Source organism: Amphibalanus amphitrite, unplaced genomic scaffold (assembly GCF_019059575.1).
Source record: "Amphibalanus amphitrite isolate SeventyFive unplaced genomic scaffold, NRLGWU_Aamphi_draft 000467F_arrow, whole genome shotgun sequence".
Classification (NCBI taxonomy): domain Eukaryota; kingdom Metazoa; phylum Arthropoda; class Thecostraca; order Balanomorpha; family Balanidae; genus Amphibalanus; species Amphibalanus amphitrite.
Window position 1 is genome coordinate 265418 of NW_024881961.1, and position 26650 is coordinate 292067.

At 50.5% G+C, this 26650-nt stretch overlaps 4 protein-coding genes across 12 annotated transcripts; 2 read left to right on the plus strand and 2 right to left on the minus strand.

Annotated features, from left to right (window-relative positions):
• Window positions 1-2277: 2277 nt before the first annotated feature.
• Window positions 2278-4477, plus strand: LOC122392067 (serine protease Hayan-like). The gene is made up of 2 exons (XM_043386566.1): window positions 2278-3636; window positions 3905-4477. The coding sequence occupies exons 1-2, from the start codon at window positions 2496-2498 to the stop codon at window positions 4297-4299; spliced, it is 1536 nt and encodes a 511-aa protein (XP_043242501.1). The 5' UTR covers window positions 2278-2495; the 3' UTR covers window positions 4300-4477.
• Window positions 4478-5022: 545 nt separating this feature from the next.
• Window positions 5023-9252, minus strand: LOC122392068 (stress-associated endoplasmic reticulum protein 2-like). Its single transcript, XM_043386567.1, has 3 exons — window positions 9040-9252; window positions 6344-6416; window positions 5023-5440 (listed from the first exon to the last, which is right to left on the minus strand). The coding sequence occupies exons 1-3, from the start codon at window positions 9121-9123 to the stop codon at window positions 5403-5405; spliced, it is 195 nt and encodes a 64-aa protein (XP_043242502.1). The 5' UTR covers window positions 9124-9252; the 3' UTR covers window positions 5023-5402.
• A 1321-nt stretch (window positions 9253-10573) lies between these two features.
• LOC122392053 (1-acyl-sn-glycerol-3-phosphate acyltransferase epsilon-like) lies at window positions 10574-22540 on the plus strand. Of its 7 annotated transcripts, none has more exons than XM_043386541.1 (8): window positions 10574-10581; window positions 18429-18684; window positions 19116-19194; window positions 19722-19924; window positions 20184-20316; window positions 20851-20973; window positions 21188-21311; window positions 21553-22540. In XM_043386541.1, exons 2-8 carry the CDS (start codon window positions 18466-18468, stop codon window positions 21785-21787), a joined length of 1116 nt encoding a protein of 371 aa, XP_043242476.1. In that variant the 5' UTR covers window positions 10574-10581; window positions 18429-18465; the 3' UTR covers window positions 21788-22540. The 7 variants fall into 7 exon arrangements, with proteins under 7 accessions (XP_043242476.1, XP_043242481.1, XP_043242482.1 ...); XM_043386546.1 differs by lacking the exon at window positions 10574-10581 and adding an exon at window positions 17394-17425; XM_043386544.1 differs by lacking the exon at window positions 10574-10581 and adding an exon at window positions 17472-17892.
• Window positions 22541-22673: 133 nt separating this feature from the next.
• Window positions 22674-26638, minus strand: LOC122392054 (E3 ubiquitin-protein ligase rnf146-like). Of its 3 annotated transcripts, none has more exons than XM_043386549.1 (6): window positions 26543-26638; window positions 25046-25422; window positions 24749-24839; window positions 24433-24553; window positions 24052-24179; window positions 22674-23649 (listed from the first exon to the last, which is right to left on the minus strand). In XM_043386549.1, the coding sequence occupies exons 1-6, from the start codon at window positions 26574-26576 to the stop codon at window positions 23309-23311; spliced, it is 1092 nt and encodes a 363-aa protein (XP_043242484.1). In that variant the 5' UTR covers window positions 26577-26638; the 3' UTR covers window positions 22674-23308. The 3 variants fall into 3 exon arrangements, with proteins under 3 accessions (XP_043242484.1, XP_043242485.1, XP_043242483.1); XM_043386550.1 differs by having other exon boundaries at window positions 26552-26582; XM_043386548.1 differs by having other exon boundaries at window positions 26510-26571.
• Window positions 26639-26650: the final 12 nt, after the last annotated feature.

The window sequence follows — 26650 nt, forward strand, 5'->3', positions numbered from 1 at the left end:
TGTCCACTTCTACAGGGTATCTGTTCTGCTACCTACCTGTGCCAACCGGAGTTTTGTGTCATCTGTCCTATCCTGTCCTGTCCTGTCCTGTCATCTCACCCGGTTTGACGTGACATGGGCAGCTCATCGGAAGCTGCCAGCGCTGGGTGGCAATTCGCTTGTATGTTCGTTGTGCGGTGTTGAGTAGCTATGTACCGTTTAGCTGAGAGCCCATTATGTTTCACGGTGGATTGCGTAGTCTGTCCACATATAGGATCATCTTTGGGAAATTCGAGAGCTCACCAGTCTAGTTCAATCCTTGCTCGTTCTATCAATCATCAGTCCTTTTTGATAGCTATAGAGCTGAGGTACCCGCCTCTGTTTTGATTTACCTTTTTGCGTGGTGACACAGTAACATCGATTAGGCCTTATCAATTGACGTGTAAGACGGCGCCGGACTTACCCCTACCGCTAACTCCATCCTCCTTTGTCGGTTAGTGTAGCCTTTTTATCGTTAATTTGTTTTGCTGAGTTGTCCTTTTGGTACTTTTAGTTAGCTGATGATAATCCCATTCCTTTCTGAGTATACCTACATAAAGGATGTACAGTTTTGCCGTCATAGTTTTGTCGCGTCGGTCGATTATTTAATCGCGAGACGGCGTCAATGCCCTTCCCAGCTTGACGAAAATATGCGTGTGTGCTTATCTAATCCTTTGAAGACGAGGACTCCTTTAGCGTCGACGCCGTGCATTAATTGACAATCGAGGACATCGACCCAAGCCGTTCCTTTGTACGCTCCGATAACTTGTCGACTGGGCTTGGTGAGTTAGTCGAGCCTCCCAATCTCACAGACCAAACGCAATCCACTGCTGAGATGCCGGTAACGACGGCAGTGTCCCAACCAGCGGTGGCTTGTATCCCGTGGGCCACTGGTGGTCACATCAGGCCAGTTGGGGCCGTGTGTTTGACCTATCCTCTTCCCTCCGTCGGCTTCCCCTTATCTTGAGCTTTAACCCTCGCCGGATTTAACGGTTTTCTTAATACGAGTAGATCCCAGCCAGGGAACAAGTTGCGATCTCCTCGCCAGTTGGCCGTGGCGACTGGGACGAGAGGTGACATTATTCTCGGCCAGGGAGTAACCGTAGCTAGTGTCGTAGCTGGGTAGGGTCAGAGTGGATGGTTAGTGAGGCTTCTTTAGATGGTTAGTGATGGCGTAGGCAAATTAGGCGCCGGAGATAGTTCGGTTTCACTTGAAGCCGTTTCCTGTCTAGGGAATCGTTATGGAGAATGTAACAGGCTTTAACTTCATTTACTTTCCTATATTTCCTTGTTAAGAATTTCATCGTTAGGAACATTCCTATCCCAATCATGTTCATTGATATGTAACAGCACGGTGACTATTGTAACAGTTGTGCCGTCTTCAGGAACATTGAGCCGTTATGTTATCCCGTTTCGGTGCATCGCTTATATAGGTGTATGGTGGAAATTAAAACTGTTGATCATTCGCGTTCGCTGTTGCATGTTCCAGCTACCGTGTAAATAAAACACGACTTCGGAGATATTCCTGTGAGTTCATTGTTGTTTACGTCGAGACATTCCTTTTGATGAGTGCGTTCGAACGATTGGCTACCGTCTTTGGCTCTGGGTGAGCTGTGACCCGACTTACCGGCCGATGGGTCGTGTGGGTCTGGACGGGATCGGCTGATGGGACCGGCAGGTCTCATGGAGTGGCTGATGGGATGGGATAGAGGAGAACACGACGAGAGGCGGCTGAAAGGACAGGCCGGTAGGGCGAATGGTGGGATGGTCTGCACTGTTTCTGACGAGACGACTGATGTGACTGCATGGCTGGTCGAGCTGACAGCTGGGAGGGCATAGCTGTAGGGATAGGATGGCTGATGGCATGATTATTTTGTTAGGAATGGCCAGCGAGACGGGACGGCGGGTAGAACGGAAGTGGTACGGCTGCGATGAGGTCGACCGATGGACATTGCGCACGACGGGGTCCAAGCGACAGCCGAGTTCTGGGCTCGTGCGACGGGATACCTATCACGCGCCGCCAGTCTGTAAACGGTGTTCAGCCCGTCAAATAAATGAGTTTCCCCTGGTCATTGATGCGTCAAACCTGTTTCAAATAGGAATAGAAAACAAGAAGTTTGTTATGACTGAACTTCCATTGGGTAGCCGCCGCGTGCAGTGACTGCCGATCTGGCGCTCCCGAGGCCCGTGTGCAGACGGTGGCTGACGTCACGACCAAGGCACGAGTAAACAGCGGCCAGTCCAGGCACGTCAGACCCCTGGCAGTGCCGCGTGCAGTGCAGCCAGAGACGTCAGACCCCCTGGCATTGCCGCGTGCAGTGCCGTCGGAGCATTTCCCACATTAGTACCGTCGCGTGCAGTATAGCTGACCGTCACCAGTCCTCTGCCGGCTGTGCCCGGTCGCGAGCGCCAGTGTGAGACCCGGCTGTCTCACCTTCTGACCCTCAGCTGATTGGCCCGTCTCTCCTGCCCCAGCCATGCGTCTGGTGGTGCTGGCGCTCCTACTGTGTGTCGGAGCGCCCCTCTCGGCGGCCTTTGTATTCCCCAGTGGCGGGGTGCGCCGCGGTGTGGTGGTGATGCCGCTGAGAGCGTGTCGAGCCAACGACGGCACCGAGGGCCGCTGTGTATCCATGGTGTCCGGCGTCTGCCCCCTGTACAGGACCACCACGGACCTGCTGCTGCGCAAACCCAGCATCTGCGCGCTGAGCTTCCGAGACGCCATCGTCTGCTGCCCGCTGGCGGCGCTCATCGGGACGACTGGAGGGGTCGCGCCGGCCCCGCGCACCACCGCTCGGCCGCGCGTCTTCCCCGGTTTTACAATACGGCCAACCACCGCCCGGCCGGTGGTAACGGCCCCACCCACGGCCCCTCCAGTGGTCACCTCCGCCCCTCCGGTACCAAGCCCTCGGCCGGTGGTCACAAACCCTCCTGTGGTGACCAGACCGACTCCTACACGAGTCACCTCACCAGCGCCGTCCACCCCGCCTCCGGTACCGTCCGCCACCCCAGAGACTCGACCGACGCCCCGCTCCGTGCCGCCGACCCGTGACCTGCTGAGTCCGATCGGCCTACGCCCGCGGCCCACCCCGGCGGCGGCCACCTCTGCGCCCATCACCGGCCCACGGCGCGGCTTCCGGCAGCCCGGCTGCGGCACCACCAGCCCCATCCCGGCCTTCCACGCCAGCGGCGACTACTTCCAGCGGCCGCCGCCGTTCGCCCGCGCGGAGCGCGTCCACCTCGGCCTGCAGCCGTGGATGGCCATGGTGGGCGAGCGGAACTCTGAGAGAGCCGGCGCCGACCGCTGGATCTGCGCCGGAGCGCTGCTGACGCCCCGCATCGTGCTCACCTCGGCGCAGTGCGTGCTGACGCCCGACGAGCCCGAGCGGCTGGTGGTCGGTCTGGGTGAGCACGACCTGGCGTCGCGCACGGACGGCGTGGCCGGAACGCACCCCGTGGCGGCCGTGGAGCTGCACCCGCAGTGGTCGCAGCCCGAGCGGCGCCACTCGCTGGCCGTGCTGCTGCTGGGCCGGCCGCCCGACGAGAGCCCGCTCATCCGGCCCGTCTGTCTGCCGCCGCCGGACCCGCCGGCTGGTGCCGCGCAGCTGCTGCCCTTTCCAGGTCAGTCCGAGGACAGGGAGTCAGGATAATTTGACGAAAAGGTCATTAAATGTCATAGACCCAAAATGCTTTGACTTCACTTGTTGGACGTCTGCCAAAGTCGGAATGTCATCGCATTAGCCGTTTGTTGAGCAATCGACTGTTGCTGTTTCCTTGTATGCGCCATAGCTATTTTGCTCAACGAGTCATGGCAAAGCTTGTTGAAATGACAATTTGATGTGACCCTGCTGCTCAATTTGACCCACCACCGCGCTGCTCTCCGTTCCAGGTTCCACAGTGGTGGAGGCCTCGTACAACCTGGACACCACTGGCCTGAGTGACGGCTCGGCGCGGCAGCGGCTGGTGGCCGGCGAGGTGCCGGTGCAGCCGCTCGGTCGGTGCGTGGCCGCGCTGGCCGGCGCGCCGCTGGCCGAGCTGCTGTTCCCCGGCGGGCCGCAGCCGGAGCCGGACCTGTGCCTGGCCGCCGGCCACCAGTGCGCGCAGGACGTCGGCGCGCCGGCCGTGGCCGCAGGCGAGGACGGCACCATCCAGCTGGAGGGGCTGCAGCTGATGGGCAGCTGCGCCGCCGGCCAGCCGCGCCTGCTGCTGCGCGTGCGACACTACGTGCCATTCATCGCCGACGCCATCGAGAAGCTGACGAAGCCGTCCAGCGCGGGCTTCTAGTCCCGAGTTGGCGTTTGTTCTTGGAACCTACTCATACTTATGGCAAAGTTAAGCAATTAAACGTTCCAGCCCAGCGCTGACAAACAGTAAAAAGTTATAAAGCTTCAGTGAGCCATATGCCTCCCGTTCAACATGGTACGTTTAAATACAAGTCGTTGTGTGCTAAAACGGGCAATAAGTTCCGAGTTTATCCTTATCATCGCTGGCCAGCTAGGTTGAATGACCTTTTCTTTGCGTTCGTTCATCCTCCATCGCCATAAAGTTAAGTTCAGGGCAACGGAACCGTTATGCACGAGCGCCAATTCCTTCTCCGTAAAACCCGATTCCTGTCCTTGCCGACGTCTGCACAATCGTCACGCGGCCGGAGCGCGGTCAGGCTATGGAAGCTCGGCCTAGACCCGGTGCACCGGTCCGACCAGAGACGGCGTCACGAGCCGCGCCTCTACATAGAGCCGGAATTTCACAACCGGGTCGGCGGGCGCACCGGCCACTCGCCGGGCGGGCGGGCCGTTTCGCAACAGTCACCTTGCCGTTCCGGCGGCCGTCAGTCGTGCGCGCGTCACTGTGTGGCGGCTGTCGCGGCCAAGATTACTTAACTACTCGTCGCGGCTACCTCACAACGCAGAATGCCACGCACCACTCAGTACCATACCTATAGACCTCTTGGTATCCCTCCCCCTTTATGGTCACCCCTTTTCCCATCACCTCCACAAAACACGGTCATTCTATTAACAGTGGTATATTTCTGAGGTGGCGGTCGGTAGCCGCCGGCCGCGCGGCCCCATATCACGGCGGCGCGACATTGTGCACCGCCACAGGTCAGAGGAAAGTGGGACCGGCCGGAGCGCCGCGCCCCGAGCCGGTGCCGAGTCGCCAGGTCCCACAGCGTCCATCCCAACTGCGCTTCATTTTATTTGTGCATCGTTATAAAAAATACACACGAGCGGAAACGTCACAAATTACCTTCCCACCATATCGCAATAAAACCCATATATATATCTCGGCCGACCGTTAACACGTGGTCCGGAGCGGCCGAATAAATACACAAGAGAACACACTTCAGTTTTGCAGGATGGAATGATTCCCACGCCGAACAGAGTGCATTACGTCATGCGGATGCTCTGGATGATCTGGAAGATGGCTGAAAAGAAAGAAGAGCGTGCTTTTAAAAATTGTCGAATCCGACTGAACGAGCGCTAGCAAAAGGCTAGTAAGAAAGGTTTGATGTTCAGCGACGGATGTTGAGACCGCAACACTCAATACAATGCTAACATAACTTCATAAACTTAGAATGATCGTGAGTATGCCAATCCTCCGTCGCGCTACAGACGGTCTCTACCAGTGAACTTTGTGTCTTCAGCCATATATGTAATTGATGAATAAGCGTTAGTTGTTTACCGGTCCTAGACTGGGAATCACTGGTAATAAAAAATTTCAAGGATGAGGCCAACTATAAATTGAAACACGGTGATAACTAACGGACTTTTTCTAACAAAAAGTAAATCCCTTTCACAAAGTGAACAGCGAACACCGTGGAAAAATGACACTTTAGAAGGGCTTATGCAGTATCCACTGAACAATGATCCATGATCTGCAATTACAAAAATAGCGCATTAAATATAATAACAATGTTTTTATGCCATCAAATATTTTTACGAATCAATGCACGAATGTCTGCAGCTCAGCTACCGATCAGCCAGCCGTTTGAATGACGCGGCAACGCATAGAGCATCAGATGAACGCACGAGCATAAATGCCACGACGTACATGGAGTTTGACATAATAGACAGAAACCATTATGAAAAATATCGGATCATGAACAGGGTTATCGGTCCTGAGCATATCGACTGGATTCGTTTGCGGCTAAGTCCTGGGGCAGCTGATGGAGCCAGCAAAAGCAAATACATTGATTATTACAGTTCTACCTTCAATTGATTTTAGCTCTTGTTTGGTGTTTACTCAAGTTCATTTACAAGTTTAACTGCAATGTAGCTCCTATCGTCATCCTGAGAAGCATGTTCTAAGTGACTTCAGCATTTCTTACCTGATCCACAAACAACAAAGATGAAGAGAGCCAAGAGCCAGGGTCCAACAGGGTATTTGTCTTCTGCAGGTTTCTGAAACAAATATTTCCAGGTCAGGAGCAGGACCAGCCACTTGGAAGTTGGACCAGCAGGACAATCAAATCAATGCAATCACAACAGAAGCCTCTACAGATAATGTGGTATAATTTGATGATCAGTAGACCATTGAAATCTTGAGCAGTAGCCCATTTGAGATTCCCTTAAAAGGTTCTTCTCCTGACTGGTGAGAGTCATTGAACTGGGCTGGACTACGATTTTAATATTTCTCTTTGTTAGGGTCAATTAAGCTACCAATCATTATTTTGCAGAACTTGGAACTAATGACACTTGTCTTTGAAACTGACAAGTGACAATGATAGCCTGCCTCTGATTTCTTACCTACCAAATTATCAAGACTTCCTGTAATGTATGAGGAGTGGTCACAGGCTGGCATGGGGGAGAATTGTAAGAAACTGTGATTGCAGTGGAACTGGATTCACAGTGCAGAAAACACACAGTTCCTTACAATTATCCACCTATGATGACTGGCAGGGAGCATGAAGGGATATCTGTCTTAAATGAGAAGGCAATACTTTAGTCCTAGACCTGGCCTTCTACATTAAGTACCTCACCAGGCACCTAGAAAGTGCAGTAATGATTAGAGCAATAAGCAGTAGGTGACTTGGGGTCACTTTATGAGCTGTCTTGTTTTGGTCTAAAAACATGTCAACCTTTTTGGCACTTCTGGTATTTGTTTATGAAAGGTCTAATCACAAATAATTAAGCCATGAATATGCCACAGCAGAAAATGTAGGTTGTAGGTTGGTGTGGATTAGTAGGTAAGTAGGCAAGGTAAGGTCAGGTAAGGTTATGTTTGTTCTTATATTTGTGCCACATGTAAGCCAAAGTCTCATATTTCAGTTGAGGTCTCAGGATAAGAAATAATGTAAGAATATGCAAAATTTATGCTTGAAAAGTTAATCAGACTTTTTAACCCGCGCCCCGCTGGGGTCTGCCGACCAACGCGCCCTGCTGGGGGGGGGGGGCAATTTGCCCCCCCCCCCTAAGATCTCGAGAACCACGCAACATAGCGACAAGCGGTAAACGGTGTTGGATATCCCTATCAGGGAACTACCTTGTGACCCAATTTCGTTGACCTAGGTCAAACCGATGACGTCACAGGTCAGGTCAAATGTCGAATTTTCACCGTTTACAGGCATTTCAAGAAATGCGTTGTAAAATCGAGTAAAATGCATTTCATTGAAAATCATCGATGGGGAAATGTTCGTCAAACACATATTTTGCCAATTAAGGTCACTGATACCAGGTCAGGTCACAGAGGTCAGGTCACTGAGGGTCACATTATGAAAATATCATGTGATGCATGTTTTATGGTCCATTTTATATGCCAAATACGAGTATGTGGGTCAGGCAGTCTTTAGGGTCAGTTAAGATTATGTTTTGGTGAAGGTCAGGTCAAGGTCAGGTCAAGGTCAGATCAAATTAGGTCAAATTTCAAAGTTGATATTTTTGCATTAAATGGGTATCGATTCCATGCAGCTCGTCACGGGAAGTTCAATGGTGGTTTTTGTTTTGCGATACGTGGTCTAGAATTGCTAAAATTTGAGTTTAAAAATATGACGTCATCAATTTTAAAGTTTTTTCGCTATAACTTGGCCAAAAAAGGAGGCATCGATCTAAAATTTGGTATGTATATAGAAGAGCGCAGGGATTATCACATATATTCCGATTTTTTCGAAATTCGGAAAATTTTTTGGATTTTTTTAGTTTTGCTAACAATCAATTTTTTGAATTCTTGGGGGTCAAAATCCAAAAATTTTGAAAATCCGAGATAGCAGTTTTGTAGCGCTATCTTTTGTCTACATGACCATATAAAGAACTTTGAAATTGCTTGGTAACTGTAGCTTTTGTGAGCGTTTCACGATTTCATGTTTTTGGCTCATTTTTGCTCTAACATGACCTCGGTTTGACCTCAATAACTCCTGACCTAAGGTGACCTAAGACTTGAAATTTGGTGTGAAGGTGTCAAATTGATGCCCGGAAAGGTACTGAAAATTTGGTGAAGCGCCACCATTTTCTTGCTATTTAGGAAAAACCACAGAGGGGCCAAATTGCCCCCCCCCCCCCCAGCGGGGCGAGGGTTAAGCATTTAACACACTTTCCAGGTCATCAGGGCACCATGCATAGGCTGTACATAAGCAGCACAGCTCATGCAGAATCTCATAATTCAGATCTCACTAGGCCAGCACAAAAACTTAGATCCTGAGTGCTTCCATAGAACATATCAAATGATGTAGGCATAGCAGGTTATCTTTCAGGTTATAATTTGTTATACTTTGTTCAAAAAGCTTAAAAAGGTAGGTCACTCATGACATGATAATGTTTGGCACTTACAGTGCAGAGGGATAGGTGCTTTAATCAAAGACAACCTTTAAGTTAAACTGAAACATTGCCAGTGAACGCTAGTCACAATGCCACTCATGCTAATGCTGAAAACCTGAAATAAAGAACCCTTATTAACCCAAACAATAAAATAAAATAAGCATATGGTATCATCCCAATGGCTTGTAGGTGACAAAAATAGACAATAATTCACAGGATCAAGAATGAAATGGTGAATTTATCAGCACACATATGGAATTTAAATATAACTTACCAATGATTTTGGAACGTTGCCCCTCAACGTAATGTTCTTCCCCGCCTTCTCATTCTGTATCCTCATGCGCTGCTTCGCAACCATGTTTGGTTGAGAATAAAACCTCGTAAATTACACAGAAACTGTGCACACACCAAACGCCTCTACCGGTCCGCTTCAATTTGTTAGAGAGCGCGCAGCGACAGCGGACAACAGCATAGAAGTGCGTAGCTCTACGATCTAAAGTAGATCCAACTTATTGTCTTTTTCCGAACAAACAGGGTTTAGTTTGCTAAATTCGAAAACACATTTTTATGGGATATATTCTGAAATCCATATCAATTCTTCAAAAAGATTAAAAATCATTAAATTGCCACTCAGGCATAGCATGTGTTCATCCGCCTACACGTCAACCCGTACGTCACGTTTTGTCGTGAGGCGTGCTAATAAAACTGTCCAAATTTGCTGCAAAATTTAGTATGTTGTAAGAATCGAAATAGTTCACAGTATATCCCGCACATCTATCATTTTTTCGCGAATATATCGTCATGCAGACGCAAATTTATGTGAATTTTAGATTATTCTTCGAAGTTTGCATGACATAGTCGCATTCATTTCCTAAGTCCGCTGACCTATTATACTTGTTCCATAATGTCCATAAAGTTAGCGTCGTATACCCGGTAGAATATTCCGCCGAGTGATATCGCACGCAGATCCACGATCCAAATCAATATTGACATAATAAGTCCAACCCGATTTGGAGAAGTGGTCACCCAGATCTACGGCATACAAATGGCCTGTGGTCCAATGCACGGTTTGCCTTATAGGGTCTCGTCAAAGTATCCGGTCGTGTTGGCCGCGGTTCAAAAAAGACTTCTTCATTTACCGAGGCGAGAGTCCTGTCTTGCTAAATAGCTTTGTATCCATGGATGTCCCTTTAGCTACCAGTGTGTACCAGTGTGACACTCGACCACCATTCATGGCGCACTTATTCTAAAATAGCTCCTGAATAACTGCACGGAGTTTCTCCGCGAAACATTTTGACGCTTCAATATTTAGGCAATTTGTGTACAGGGTAAAAGGATTATAAGAAAACAATTGTTGCATTGAAGTTCTAAAACAGGCAGCATACAAAACGAAAGCCGGTAAACCCAAATCACTTTAACTATAGCAAGAAAAAGAAATTTCTCAACGTTAAGAACAGGGGCGTATTTTTTAGCAGCCGCAAGCTGTTTCAGATATTTGTAGCAGCTGCGTTGTATTTGACGAAGTTTTTTGACCATAAGACTCTGTTCGGCATATCACCAGTAGCTAAACAGACATCATTTTTTGATGACGTCAAAAGCTATATTTAATCAATGTGCCTAAAGTTTGCACTTACATGTAATTATATTTATCGATTAGAGCATTTGATATGAGTTTAATTGAAATATGGAAAAGTTTTTAACGCAAAAAGGGCAATTCCTGTAAACACTCTAGTAAAAAATAATGCTTATGTTCTCATTGACAAAATACCGAACAGGTACACATCCAAAGCGGAGAAGGAGGTGAAAAGTTTTGGGAGTATGCGTACGTCTGTATACTTAGCGAATTATTGACATTGACGTTCAGCGACAGATTCGCGGACCCCTAGGAATCCGCTGAAAATCCCTACAAAGGGGTAACTTGGAGCGTAGAGTCGCGTGGTGCAATCCGTTAAACCCTACACCTAATACTTTTCCCGCTAGAGGGCAGCAAAGTTCCAGCGACAGATTCGCCGGACCCCTAGGAATCCGCTGAAAATCCCTACATAGGGGTAACTTGGGGCGTAGAGTCGCGTGGTGCAATCCGTTAAACCCTACACCTAATACTTTTCCCGCTAGGGGGCAGCAAAGTTCCAGCGACAGATTCGCCGGACCCCTAGGAATCCGCTGGAAATCCCTACATAGGGGTAACTTGGGGCGTAGAGTCGCGTGGAGCAATCCGTTAAACCCTACACCAAATACTTTTCCCGCTAGAGGGCAGCAAAGTTCCAGCGACAGATTCGCCGGACCCCTAGGAATCCGCTGAAAATCCCTACATAGGGGTAACTTGGGGCGTAGAGTCGCGTGGTGTAATCCGTTAAACCCTACACCTAATACTTTTCCCGCTAGAGGGCAGCAAAGTTCCAGCGACAGATTCGCCGGACCCCTAGGAATCCGCTGAAAATCCCTACATAGGGGTAACTTGGGGCGTAGAGTCGCGTGGTGCAATCCGTTAAACCCTACACCTAATACTTTTCCCGCTAGAGGGCAGCAAAGTTCCAGCGACAGATTCGCCGGACCCCTAGGAATCCGCTGAAAATCCCTACATAGGGGTAACTTGGGGCGTAGAGTCGCGTGGTGCAATCCGTTAAACCCTACACCTAATACTTTTCGCGCTAGAGGGCAGCAAAGTTCCGGTGACAGATTCGCCGGACCCCTAGGAATCCGCTGAAAATCCCTACATAGGGGTAACTTGGGGCGTAGAGTCGCGTGGAGCAATCCGTTAAACCCTACACCTAATACTTTTCCCGCTAGGGGGCAGCAAAGTTCCAGCGACAGATTCGCCGGACCCCTAGGAATCCGCTGAAAATCCCTACATAGGGGTAACTTGGGGCGTAGAGTCGCGTGGTGCAATCCGTTAAACCCTACACCTAATACTTTTCCCGCTAAAGGGCAGCAAAGTTCCAGCGACAGATTCGCCGGACCCCTAGGAATCCGCTGAAAATCTCTACATAGGGGTAACTTGGGGCGTAGAGTCGCGTGGTGCAATCCGTTAAACCTTACACCTTATACTTTTCCCGCTAGAGGGCAGCAAAGTTCCAGCGACAGATTCGCCGGACCCCTAGGAATCCGCTGAAAATCTCTACATAGGGGTAACTTGGGGCGTAGAGTCGCGTGGAGCAATCCGTTAAACCCTACACCAAATACTTTTCCCGCTAGAGGGCAGCAAAGTTCCAGCGACATATTCGCCGGACCCCTAGGAATCCGCTGAAAATCCCTACATAGGGGTAACTTGGGGCGTAGAGTCGCGTGGTGCAATCCGTTAAACCCTACACATTATACTTTTCCCGCTAGAGGGCAGCAAAGTTCCAGCGACAGATTCGCCGGACCCCTAGGAATCCGCTGAAAATCCCTACATAGGGGTAACTTGGGGCGTTAAGTCGCGTGTTGCAATCCGTTAAACCCTACACTTAATACTTTTCCCGCTAGAGGGCAGCAAAGTTCCAGCGACAGATTCGCCGGACCCCTAGGAATCCGCTGAAAATCCCTACATAGGGGTAACTTGGGGCGTAGAGTCGCGTGGAGCAACCCGTTAAACCCTACACCTAATACTTTTCCCGCTAAGGGGCAGCAAAGTTCCAGCGACAGATTCGCCGGACCCCTAGGAATCCGCTGAAAATCCCTACCAAGGGGTAACTTAGGGCGTAGAGTCGCGTGGTGCAATCCGTTAAACCCTACACCTAATACTTTTCCCGCTAGAGGGCAGCAAAGTTCCAGCGACAGATTCGCTGGACCCCTAGGAATCCGCTGAAAATCCCTACATAGGGGTAACTTGGGGCGTAGAGTCGCGTGGTGCAATCCGTTAAAAACTACACCTAATACTTTTCCCGCTAGGGGGCAGCAAAGTTCCAGTGACAGATTCGCCGGACCCCTAGGAATCCGCTGAAAATCCCTACATAGAGGTAACTTGGGGCGTAGAGTCGCGTGGAGCAATCCGTTAAACCCTACACCTAATACTTTTCCCGCTAGGGGGCAGCAAAGTTCCAGCGACAGATTCGCCGGACCCCTAGGAATCCGCTGAAAATCCCTACATAGGGGTAACTTGGGGCGTAGAGTCGCGTGGTGCAATCCGTTAAACCCTACACCTAATACTTTTCGCGCTAGAGGGCAGCAAAGTTCCAGTGACAGATTCGCCGGACCCCTAGGAATCCGCTGAAAATCCCTACATAGAGGTAACTTGGGGCGTAGAGTCGCGTGGAGCAATCCGTTAAACCCTACACCTAATACTTTTCCCGCTAGGGGGCAGCAAAGTTCCAGCGACAGATTCGCCGGACCCCTAGGAATCCGCTGAAAATCCCTACATAGGGGTAACTTGGGGCGTAGAGTCGCGTGGTGCAATCCGTTAAACCCTACACCTAATACTTTTCCCGCTAGAGGGCAGCAAAGTTCCAGCGACAGATTCGCCGGACCCCTAGGAATCCGCTGAAAATCTCTACATAGGGGTAACTTGGGGCGTAGAGTCGCGTGGTGCAATCTGTTAAACCCTACACCTAATACTTTTCCCGCTAGAGGGCAGCAAAGTTCCAGCGACAGATTCGCCGGACCCCTAGGAATCCGCTGAAAATCCCTACATAGGGGTAACTTGGGGCGTAGAGTCGCGTGGTGCAATCTGTTAAACCCTACACCTAATACTTTTCCCGCTAGAGGGCAGCAAAGTTCCAGCGACAGATTCGCCGGACCCCTAGGAATCCGCTGAAAATCCCTACATAGGGGTAACTTGGGGCGTAGAGTCGCGTGGTGCAATCCGTTAAACCCTACACCTAATACTTTTCGCGCTAGAGGGCAGCAAATTTCCAGCGACAGATTCGCCGGACCCCTAGGAATCCGCTGAAAATCCCTACATAGGGGTAGCTTGGGGCGTAGAGTCGTGTGGTGCAATCCGTTAAACCCTACACCTGATACTTTTCCCGCTAGAGGGCAGCAAAGTTCCAGCGACAGATTCGCCGGACCCCTAGGAATCCGCTGAAAATCCCTTTATAGGGGTAACTTGGGGCGTAGAGTCGCGTGGTGCAATCTGTTAAACCCTACACCTAATACTTCTCCCGCTAGAGGGCAGCAAAGTTACAGCGACAGATTCGCCGGACCCCTAGGAATCCGCTGAAAATCCCTACATACGGGTAACTTGGGGCGTAGAGTCGCGTGGTGCAATCCGTTAAACCCTACACCTAACACTTTTCCCGCTAGGGGGCAGCAAAGTTCCAGCGACAGATTCGCCGGACCCCTAGGAATCCGCGGAATCAGCGGAATCCTAGGGGTCCGGCGAATCTGTCGCTGGAACTTTGCTGCCCTCTAGCGGGAAAAGTATTTGGTGTAGGGTTTAACGGATTGCACCACGCGACTCTACGCCCCAAGTTACCCCTATGTAGTGATTTTCAGCGGAATCCCAGAGGTCCGGCGACCAAGTTACCCCTATGTAGTGATTTTCAGCGGAATCCTAGGGGTCCGGCGAATCTGTCGCTGGAACTTTGCTGCCCTCTAGCGGGAAAAGTATTTGGTGTAGGGTTTAACGGATTGCACCACGCGACTCTACGCCATAAGTTAACCCTATGTAGGGATTTTCAGCGGATTCCTGGGGGTCCGGCGAATCTGTCGCTGGAACTTCGCTGCCCTCTAGCGGGAAAAGTATTATGTGTAGGGTTTAACGGATTGCACAACGCGACTTTACGCCCCATGTTACCCCTATGTAGGGATTTTCAGCGGATTCCTAGGGGTCCGGCGAATCTGTCGCTGGAACTTTGCTGCCCTCCAGCGGGAAAAGTATTAGGTGTAGGGTTTAACGGATTGCACCACGCGACTCTACGCCCAAAGTTACCCCTATGTAGGGATTTTCAGCGGATTCCTAGGGGTCCGGTGAATCTGTCGCTGGTACTTTGCTGCCCCCTAGCGGGAAAAGTATTGGATGTAGGGTTTAACGGATTGCACCACGCGACTCTACGCCCCAAGTTACCCCTATGTAGGGATTTTCAGCGGACTCCTAGGGGTCCGGCGAATCTGTCGCTGGAATTTTGCTGCCCTCTAGCGGGGAAAGTATTAGGTGTAGGGTTTAACGGATTGCATCACGCGACTCTACGCCCCAAGTTATCCCTATGTAGGGATTTTCAGCGGATTCCTAGGGGTCCGGCGAATCTGTCGCTGGAACTTTGCTGCCCCCTAGCGGGAAAAGTATTAGGTGTAGGATTTAACGGATTGCACCACGCGACTCTACGCCCCAAGTTACCCCTATGTAGAGATTTTCAGCGGATTCCTAGGGGTCCGGCGAATCTGTCGCTGGAACTTTGCTGCCCTCTAGCGGGAAAAGTATTAGGTGTAGGGTTTAACGGATTGGACCACGCGCCTCTACGCCCCAAGTTACCCCTATGTAGGTATTTTCAGCGGATTACTAGGGGTCCGGCGAATCTGTCGCTGGAACTTTGCTGCCCTCTAGCGGGAAAAGTATTAGGTGTAAGGTTGAACGGATTGGACCACGCGACTCTACGCCCCAAGTTACCCCTATGTTAGTATTTTCAGCGGATTCCTAGGGGTCCGGCGAATCTGTCGCTGGAACTTTGCTGTCCTCTAGCGGGAAAAGCATGAGGTGTAGGGTTTAACGGATTGCACCACGCGACTCTACGCCCCAAGTAACCCCTATGTAGGGATTTTCAGCGGATTCCTAGGGGTCCGGCGAATCTGTCGCTGGTACTTTGCTGCCCCCTAGCGGGAAAAGTATTAGGTGTAGGGTTTAACAGATTGCACCACGCGACTCTGCGCCCCAAGTTACCCCTATGTAGGGATTTTCAGCGGATTCCTAGGGGTCCGGCGAATCTGTCGCTGGAACTTTGCTGCCCTGTAGCGGGAAAAGTATTAGGTGTAGGGTTTAAAGTATTGCACCACGCGACTCTACGCCCCAAGTTACCCCTATGTAGGGATTTTCAGCGGATTCCTAGGGGTTCGGCGAATCTGTCGCTGGAACTTTGCTGCCCTCTAGCGGGAAAAGTATTTGGTGTAGGGTTTAACGGATTGCACCACGCGACTCTACGCCCCATGTTACCTCTATGTAGTGACTTTCAGCGGAATCCCATGGGTCCGGCGACCAAGTTACCCCTATGTAGTGATTTTCAGCGGAATCCTAGGGGTCCGGCGAATATGTCGCTAGAACTTTGCTGCCCCATAGCGGGAAAAGTATTAGGTGTAAGGTTTAACGGATTGAACCACGCGACTCTACGCCCCAAGTTACTCCTATGTAGGGATTTTCAGCGGATTCCTAGGGGTCCGGCGAATCTGTCGCTGGAACTTTGCTGCCCTCTAGCGGGAAAAGTATTAGGTGCAGGGTTTAACAGATTGCACCACGCGACTCTACGCCCCAAGTTACCACTATGTAGGGATTTTCAGCGGATTCCTAGGGGTCCGGCGAATCTGTCGCTGGTACTTTGCTGCCCCCTAGCGGGAAAAGTATTAGGTGTAGGGTTTAACGGATTGCACCACGCGACTCTACGCCCCAAGTTACCCCTATGTAGGGATTTTCAGCGGATTCCTAAGGGTCCGGCGAATCTGTCGCTGGAACTTTGCTGCCCTGTAGCGGGAAAAGTATTAGGTGTAGGGTTTAACGTATTGCACCACGCGACTCTACGCCCCAAGTTACCCCTATGTATGGATTTTCAGCGGATTCCTAGGGGTCCGGCGAATCTGTCGCTGGAACTTTGCTGCCCCCTAGCGGGAAAAGTATGAGGTGTAGGGTTTAACGGATTGCACCACGCGACTCTACGCCCCATGTTACTGCTATGTAGGGATTTTCAGCGGATTCCTAGGGGTCCGGCGAATCTGTCGCTGGAACTTTTCTGTTCTCTAGCGGGAAAAGTATTAGGTGTAGGGTTTAACGGATTGCACCACGCGACTTAACGCCCCAAGTTATCCCTATGTAGGGATTTTCAGCGGATTCCTAGGGGTCCGGTGAATCTGTCGCTGGAACTTTGCTGCCCCCTAGCGGGAAAAGTATTAGGTGTAGGGTTTAACGGATTGCACCACGCGACTCTACGCCCCAAGTTACCCCTATGTAGGGATTTTCAGCGGATTCCTAGGGGTCCGGCGAATCTGTCGCTGGAACTTTGCTGCCCTCTAGCGGGAAAAGTATTAGGTGTAGGGTTTAACGGATTAGACCACGCGACTCTACGCCCCAAGTTACCCCTATGTAGGTATTTTCAGCGGATTCCTAGGGGTCCGGCGAATCTGTCGCTGGAACTTTGCTGCCCTCTAGCGGGAAAAGTATGAGGTGTAGGGTTTAACGGATTGCACCACGCGACTCTACGCCCCAAGTTACCCCTATGTAGGGATTTTCAGCGGATTCCTAGGGGTCCGGCGAATCTGTCGCTGGAACTTTGCTGCCCTCTAGCGGGAAAAGTATTAGGTGTAGGGTTTAACGGATTGCACCACGCGACTCTACGCCCCAAGTTACCCCTATGTAGGAATTTTCAGCGGATTCCTAGGGGTCCGGCGAATCTGTCGCTAGAACTTCGCCGCCCTCTAGCGGGAAAAGTATTAGGTGTAGGGTTTAACGGATTGCACCACGCGACTCTACGCCCCAAGTTACCCCTATGTAGGGATTTTCAGCGGATTCCTAGGGGTCCGCGAATCTGTCGCTGAACGTCAATGTCAATAATTCGCTAAGTATACAGACGTAGTATGCGTGGGAGCAAGTTTTTTATTTTAGACGGCGATCCTGTGCCTTCTGAATTTATTATTGAGTGAAATAGTCTTGAAATAGTCTCTTGAAATGGTGAAATAGTCTTTTACGCGTGTCACTGGAAGCTCCACAACACTAGTTCACACTTAGTGCCCTGGTTCACAATCACACCTGAAGCTGCTGAACTCCTGCTGGTCTCAGCTGAAACGTTTTTGGGCTGAAAGTGATAGTATGCCTATATAAACTGTTTGGCAGTACTTTCAGAAGTTTTTATTTGTAGCTTCTTATCAGATGTAAACTACTTCAACTTGAACTTGGCTAGGCTATCAAGCTGTATGTGGCCATGTGTGTCTACATTTAACTTCAGACTAAATTCTGCATAGACAGGCATGGCATTGTACGATTGTGGGTCAGAGGGCTGAGCCAATGCAACTAGTAGGTAGTATGTACTGTACTGCAAGTTCTGTTCTTTGTCCTTGTGAATTCTTTCATTCAAAAGATTTGGACTTAATTTTGGGTATTAGTAGAGCAGACATCACACGAAGGTTTTCCAACCAAGGAGAGGCGCCATACCCGGTGGTGCTTCTTTCAAGGGAAACCTAAACAAACCTAACCTAACCTGACCTAACCTAAAACCTACAACCTACAAACCTACAACCTAAAAAACTACAACCTACAACCTACAAACCTTCCCTACAACCTACAAACCTACAGCGCCTCTCCTCGGTTGGAAAACCTTTGTGTGACGTCTGCTCTACTAATGCCTAATTTTGTATGTAAAAGCCTGTCAGTAACTCCCTATGTGCCATTTAATTGCCACAGAAAGGAGCTGAAATACCCAAAGTGAATGTTTTTTAATGCAGTCATGAATACGATTCATGCTAACTGTTTTGAAATTGCAAGTTCACTGATCTGATGATGACATTGAGGTGAAATGTATCTTTGATAAAGTGTTGTGACTTCCTTTTCAGATACTTCTTTTGTCGAAGAGTTGACAATATTCATAGCATGTTCTTAACCAAGCTACCAGGCTTTGGTATCATTCGCTATGCGATTTCCACAAGCATAATGGTTGGTGCTGCTCCTGAATATTATGCTGTCTGGCTTGGGTGGAGACTTTTCTCCATTCCACTGCCTGCATGGCTGTACCAGAAGGTGGATGATATGCTATATTCCACCTATCAGAGACTGGTGCTTCTGTTCTTTGAACATGGCACTGGCTTAAAGGTAAGATGACTCAATTGAAGGCATTTTATATTTAAACTTGGTACACCATTTAAAAAATATGACTGATTCAAACTACCTATGAATAAGCATCACAATGTAGGCACATGATTGTTAATAGGCAGTTCAAGTTCTTTATATTCAGTAGGTAGCTAATTTTATATAATTAAGTTGTAAAGTATATAAGTAACCATATAAGGAACTATATAAAGCAATAAAGTAACCATGTTCCATGTCTAGATATTCAGACTCAACCCCATGCTCAAATCAGGTCTTGTTGTTGGCCCTATTAGCCATAAGCTCCCTTCTCCAATCTTAAATTTGAAACTGTTATATACTGTTCAGTTACCCACAATTTTATTAATGTTTTTTTTTTTTTGCATTGCTGACACTGAAAAGATGACTGAATGTATTATTCTATGTCATTATTTCAGATCTACTTTTATGGAGATGCTGATGAAATATTCAAAAAGAAGGAGAATGTGCTGTACATCAGCAATCATCAAAGTACAGGTGTGTTTGTGTTTATGTAGGTATTTATTTGTGTTGCTTTTGATGAACCCATTTTATTTTGTTTGTGAACTGCATGCATGACTTAAAGTGCCTGGACTGGGTTTAGCCCAGTTGGCTATCAAATGGCAAAGGTAGGGCAGCCTGGCTGGCACTCCATTTTTCTTGAAGCTCTTGTCCAATAACTGGGCTATCAGTGTGGCATGTGTGGCAGGTGGCACTCCATATTCTTGATCAGCTTGCTCACTGCTCAAGTATGAGTGTATGGTGCTCATCATATTGCCATTAGATGAAATTGATGCTGCTCAGGCCATGGCAGGTAGTAGTTTATCATAGGATAACAACTGCTTTTTGTCAGTGTTCAGTAACACATTAGTACACCCTTTTTAGTGTAAACCTGGTGTCTGCTACTGCATGGTGTGTGTATGTGTGTGAGGGAGGGGTGCTGCGCCGTCTCGTGCCGTGAGTCACGGCCCGTGTCCGCTGACGCTGACCGATGTCTCTGTTCCCCGGACCATCCGGCGCCGCAGTCGACTGGGTGGCCTGCAACATGGTGGCGGTGCGGCAGGGCTCGCTCGGCCACCTGCGCTTCGTCATGAAGGACGGCCTCCAGTGGCTGCCGCTGTACGGCCACTACTTCTACCAGCACGGCTGCATCTACGTGCGGCGCGGACAGTTCAGACAGGACAAGATGATGCGCGGACTCGAGTATCTGCAGCAGGAGCGTGTACAGGTGAGCGGTACACGGGGAAGGATGCTGACGGACTCTGATCGACCTACGACGGTAGACCACCGCCCGCCGAGTGCTGGCTGACTGAACGGTCACCGAATATAGCCCGGACGGCGAACTAACCGCCGACTAGGATGACGGACTGCGCCGGACCACCGACTGACCGTCCGACCATCCGCTGGACATGCAACGGCCGGTCCGCCGCTGGGGCCGTCCGTCCGTCCGCCGCTGACCGCCGGTCCCCCTCCCGTTATGTCGTCAGTCGTGGGTGGCAGTGTTCCCCGAGGGCACCCGCTACGACCCCTCCAAGCCGGAGGTGATCCGGCGCTCCGAGCAGACTGCGCTCAGCAGCGGGTTCCAGCCGCTCAAACACCACCTCACGCCCAAAACCAAAGGTAAGGTGCATCGGAGGCCAGAAGAGATGTCAATCAGATACCAACTTTTTGGTATACCGATACCAAACTGATACCAACTTGGTATTTGGTATTTCAATCCTAATGTACTTGGTATTTGTTGGTATTATGAACCTTCACTTATGTATAAGAGGCTGAGAAATTGGTTAAAAGTCGGTATTTCCCTCATGTTATGAAGTTGGTTTGGTATCGGTATTTCTTCATGGTTTATGTTGGTATTTGGTTTGGTATTGGTATTCAGATTTTCTGTATTTGACATCACTAGAGGCCAGTCAAACACCATTTTTTGTCCTAAAATAATGATAGGACCCATTATAGGCGTGTCTCTTCTCCGTAACACTGGATGATGTCTTGCGATGCCGTATTGTGCCGCACATCTGATGCACCCGGTATGTAGTTCAGTGCCTGCCTATTCTGTGCCTCGCTTTCAGTACAACTATAGACCCACACACTACACGCCATCCCCTGTGACATTGTGTGCCTCTATGTAACCCCTGTGCCGCCGTGTCTCGGCAGGCTCGTGGCTGACGCTGGACCGTCTGCGCGGCTCGCTGGAGGCCGTCTATGACGTGACCGTGGTGTACGAGGGCAGCTATCGACACCGAGAGAGACGGCGGGCCAGGACCGTGGCGCTCATCGGTGAGCTGGCACGGCGACAGAATGGAACGGGAGGCACGCCGGTGCACTGATCGTGATGTCGCATAGTGTATGCGTGTCTGAGGAAAGTTAAAGTGTCTGGACTGCAGTAGTTCTTTGCTTTCTTATATTTCGTACTCGGTGGCCGTCACAACCTCGTGGGGTATCCCGTGGAGTAGCTTCGATGCCGTCATTATGGCTTGCATTTTTATTTCAGACTTCCTGCGCGGCTTCTGCCCGGCGATGCATATCCACGTGCGGCGTATCCCCATCTCAGAGGTGCCCACCGACGAACAGGAGTTTCAGCGATGGATGTACCAGCTCTACGAGCAGAAAGACAGGTAAGTGGCTGTGCTCGCTGTGCTTCGATTTACTGTGGATATACATTGACTATTCAGCATTGATAGTCTTGCCTGCCTGTGCCCGTGACCCAGTTGACCATGGCCCGTTCACTCCCACGCCGTGTCATCCCATGTTGGTGCGCTCAGGTCCTCTTCACCCGGCTTCCTGTCAATAGTCTCCGCCCCGTCCGTAGCCGGCGCTCCCCGCCCCGTCCTGCGACTGACCGTCTGTTCGCGGCAGGTTCGTGGCGCCGTTCTACTCGCCGTCAGACGACTCGGGCGCCGAGCTGGCGGCCCGGCTCGGCGGCCGGCCGCACCCCCTGCCTCTGACCGCCACCGTGCCCTCGCTGATGGCGTTCGCGGCGCTGGCCGTGCCGCTGCTGGGCTCTGAGCTGGGCCGCCGCCTGTACGCCGGCACTCTACTGTACGGCACGCTGGCCGGGTACCTGTGGCTTGGCATCCGGGCGGTCTGCTGAGCGCCCACCTCCGGCCGGCCGGCTGTGGCCCCCCAGTAGTAGCTCATCTAGACGTCTGTGTATCAGTTTGTGTACGTGGTGACTTTACGTGCTGTGATTACGTTCGGTGGTGACGTGAAATCGCACCTAATGCAATCCTTTTCCAAGACGGGTCGGTGTGCAGTCGGCGGCGACTAGTGCCACCCAGTGATACGAGAGGTGTCCTAAGAGGGACGGGCTGCTCAGAAACATCAGGGAGGTGAAGTCCTGGTAGTGCACAAACAGCCAGGTAGCTGGTCATTCAACCAGACCTGCCTTGAGTTGGTTTTTAGCTGTTTTACGCTGTACTTCTTACGGCCTTGCCCGTCTTGTGTCGCTGCCACTGAGTTTGAATGTGAGCTTACATTTTGACAACGGATTGTTCCCGCGTTCTGTGATGTCACGAGTCGGACAAGTCTCGCCGGCCTTATCATATGCACTTGGACGATGCTCGATGCACTCTCAGTCCTGACGTACCTGTTTGATTCGTTACGCCAACGAACAATCGAAACGGTAGGAGTGGCGCCTGCCCACTGCCTTTGACAATCGAGTTTACTATGTTGTGCATGCTGTGTGTGTCCTGCTATGCATATGCTGACGATCTCAACCCCGGCCAGAAATAAGCGGTATTACTGCACGCTGTTGCAGTTTGTGTCTGCGATTTGTTTGGTGATTGTTGTCTGTGCAATAAGCTGTGAAGTGTGCCGTGTCTAATAAACTACAGCGAATGTGCAACTGCCGACTTTTTCGGCTGACAACGAAGCATTTTCCACAGATATATCTCGGCAATATTGAATGAACAGCTTTCTAAGGAACCTACCATTTAACCACTTTATATAACGTAATTTTATCCATTATTTGAGCGACATCAGCAATCAATATATATTTCATAGTCACAAGAGCACACCGCGTAAAGAGTATGCTCAATAAACACATCTGAGTTAAAGCCACACAAACAGCACTGGGCTGCGAGCCGGACCATCCGGGCCGCAGAGCGTCATTTCATCAGATCTTTCCACTCTACAATGCACGCACGATTGGATAGTATCCTCCATTCCGAGGCAAGCATTCATAGAAGCATCACGTCCAGCCTCCAATCACTTCGGTGGCTGCTCATGATTATCCGGCGTAACAATGCTGAAGTCTCCATACCGATTACCCGCCTCTAAAACCAAGGCAGGCTGCGTCACTGCCTGTGCTGAGACGAAGTAAACGGTGAACAAGCGCAAGCCACCACCTACTCCACTCCTTGGGTTGAGGAGCTCTTTGTGGAGTGCTTTATCCGGTCTGCCTTCTCCGAGAGTTCAGAGACTTATCCATTAGAAGAAGGTGCTTTGGAGCCTCCGGAGTGTCTCGCCCGGCCAGTGACCACATGGAGTGCGTCATCCGGGCTGGGCTCACCGTGCTGTCCCCACAAGGGTCCATGTCTCGCGGACCTGGGCCCGGGGCAGAACCCTGTCCGAGCAGTCTGCCAGGAATATCCGGTATCCTCTGCGCCGGCCGCTACAGCCTCGTGCTGCCGTCTCGGTCCGCCGGCCGCTGGTCGTCGCCGCCGGCCGCCGGCGCCGCCAGCGCCACCGCCTGCAGCGCGCCCTCCAGACCGGTCTCCGTCTCGGCCGCAGCGGCGCCCTCCGCCCGGATCCCCGCCACGCCCTTTTTGGCGGCCGAGGCGAGGTCGCGTTTGACGCGCCGCCGTCGCGCCGGGTCCGAGCGGCGCAGCTGCAGCATCGTCTCGAAGTCGACCACGTACCGGTACCCGGCCACGAGCAGCTCGGCGCGCTTCTCGCCGCCCGTGAAGGCCGCCTCCAGGTCGGCCGCCGTCCGCTCGTCGTACTTCCACCAGCCTGAAACGGAGCCGTCGGCGTCAGCAGTGTATGTCCAGGGCAGGGGAGGGGAGAGGAACGCTGCTGAGCTACGGGCGAAAAGAACGCCGACACCATGCAGTGCCGACTGATCACAATAAACTGCTGCGGTACTGCGCTGAGATCGAGATTCCGCAATTCTCAGCCTACTTTAAACCAGTCGAATGCGGTAAATCACCCCTAATTAACAAATAACTGTTTTCATTTTGATTGCGTTCTAATTGTTCGTAATCTACAAAGTTGATCATATCTATGTAGAACTGCATGAGCACAATCCCTTACACTACCTTCTGAGCCAACTCTAACATGACATTTCCTTCAGACGGAGAGCATGAGAGAGAAGGAAAAGAAAAGAGGGGGAGTCACTAGCTGAGCATGACAAACCGTTGCGTCCCTCGTAGAACCACTGGTAGCCGTCGGTGAGCGCCATCTCGAGCTGGAGCTGCTCCGTGTCCAGCAGCAGTGGGTTGTCCAGGTAGTCGGCCGGCACCTCCGACCGGCACATGGCGCACCTGAGGGCGACGAGTGTTGTCAGAGACAGACAGAGAGACCCAGACACAGATTTACAGTCCACAGACATAGGCAGACACCTCCGACGGACACATGGCGCACGTGACGCCGAGTCCAGTCAGTGTTACAAACAAAGCACCGGTCACTGAACGGTAGCTACCGTTCAGTATAAATCAAACAAACACTTTGCACTAAACAGATGCCGATTGACCAGCCGGGGGAAAGTGCTTCGTTCGTGAGTTTTTGTGAACTCACCTTCGTGAGTTTTTGATGGCGCCCTTGGCGCAGAGGAAGCAGAAGACGTGCTGACAGGGCAGCTGCACCGGGTGGACGCAGGTCTGGAGGCAGATGGCGCAGTCGGGGCGGCCTTCCAGCCCTGCGGCCGAGCGGGGAGATCGTTAGACTCGGCAAACACGGATCGCACAGGTCAGACTGGAACGGCTATCACCGATCGAATAACACGACGATTTGCATGAAAAAAAAACATGCAGAGAAGCAAAGGCGTCATACCTCTGGTTTCACTTTACCGGTAAAAACGAATAATGCTTCAATAAAATGGAAAAATGCTCACCCTTTCGGTTTGATGTTTCATCGTTGTTCCGCGGGCTTGTACGGCAAGACGTTGGGCTTAGCGATGAAGGGGTTTCAGTATGTGATTGCATCTGGAAAAGTCCATGAAACCATATGTAATGTACAGAGATGCGACGAACATAGTCGGCGTTTTCGATAAATACTGTGCAAATATTAGAAACTCGCACTTGCTGTTCTCCATCATACAAAAAACAGCGATGGGAAAGGATCCTCTCACAACCGCGTTCCCAGGGTCCGATGTCGCCGTCTAGAATACCTACCCGACGCAGGTGCTCACCGTTGTGGCCGTGGCCGCCGCAGCAGTTGGCGGCGTCGGGACCCTCGCGGCTGGCTGGCCCACCACGGGACCGTCGCCAAACTCAGGGGGAGGCGGCGGCGGCGGAGGCGATTCTCGGCGACGCTGGGCACGTACCACGCCATGTCGACTCCGCCCAGCGCCAGTGACTGGCCTGGTTCTCGGAGAGCCAGGGCTGCCCTGAGCATTGTCAGTGTCCACGGCTCCAAACAATGATGAGCCAGTTTGAGGATGCTCTTCAGACACTGAGGTATCTTGGGTAGAATGACTGCTCAAGCCACCACCAGCTGCTAGGTTGTCATCTGAGCTTAAAGCATGGGTAGACTCTGAATGATCTTCCATGTCTTGACAATTATGTCCTGGGAAAGAAAATGCAATATTAGCCATCAAACAAAAAAGAGCTTTGATATCCATTGTGGAATAATTGGGATATTGATGGGGATGACTGAGGACTAAACAAAACATGGGGATGACCAAGGACTAACATGATTTATAAACAAAATTGGTACAGGTAAACCTGACGTCACTGCTGACAGAAACAGCAAGGCAGGTTGTCTGTTGTAGATTGCAAAACTCATTCCAATGCGCAGTCAAACCTTAACAATTAGCATAATTTTAATCCATGCGTCACTATTTTATTTTTAAACAAATTTGAAAACCATAAGTTGAAGATGTCTACTAGAAATTTGGAGCTCCAGCCTCCATATCATACCTACCTAACCATGTCAATGAATAATGAGATGTCAGTTAAAGTATTCTACCCTTAGAAGTAGATTAAGGTCAGCCCAAAGCAACTTTTCCATCTAGGTACTATTGGTCTCGAGATAAGGGCCCAGGCGACCTGTAGTTCGGATACGGTGAATACCCTCACCCTCGCCAAAACTCTAGAGGGGGTGGCGATGAGTGGGTGGAGGGGAACACTCGGCCGTGGTGATGGTAAGGGTATTCACCGCATCAAAACTACAGGTCGCCTGGGCCCTTATCTTGAGACCAATGGTAGGTACCAAACAAACCAGCGACGAGAGGTCAGAGGGGAGTGGCAAAACATGCTAAATATATATTGCTCTGCTAAGACCAAGGCCATATATAGGCTAGGACATGACTCAATTATCAATTTCTCAGGTTCTCAGGGCTACAAGTAAAAAAAGACGCGTGAAGGTTGTGGGCCTATGTAAAATGCAAGTATATGGCACGCGCATCTCTAGACGTGCCAGGGGTGCCAGACACTAATAAAACTATCAGTAAATCGCAGTAAATTGCGAAACTTAACAATTGTTTTTTGTTTTGGTTCAAGTTTGGTTAGGCTTGTAACACCCTGTTTACATGTGGAGATGTAGGATAAAACCTCATGGCATTTTGAGAAATTCCACATTTTATCTTGGCGAACTGCTCTCCTAGCCTGTTACAAAGTATCATATTATTTACATATTCGCAATAATGTCAGACCTCCGTTAATCAGGCCAACATACATGTACTCACGTGCTTTACTTTTACATTCAAAATTTAGGAACATCAGTGTGTGGAACTGGGAAAAAGTGTGGGAATAAAATGCACCATAGAAACATGGATTATTAAGTCATAACATAA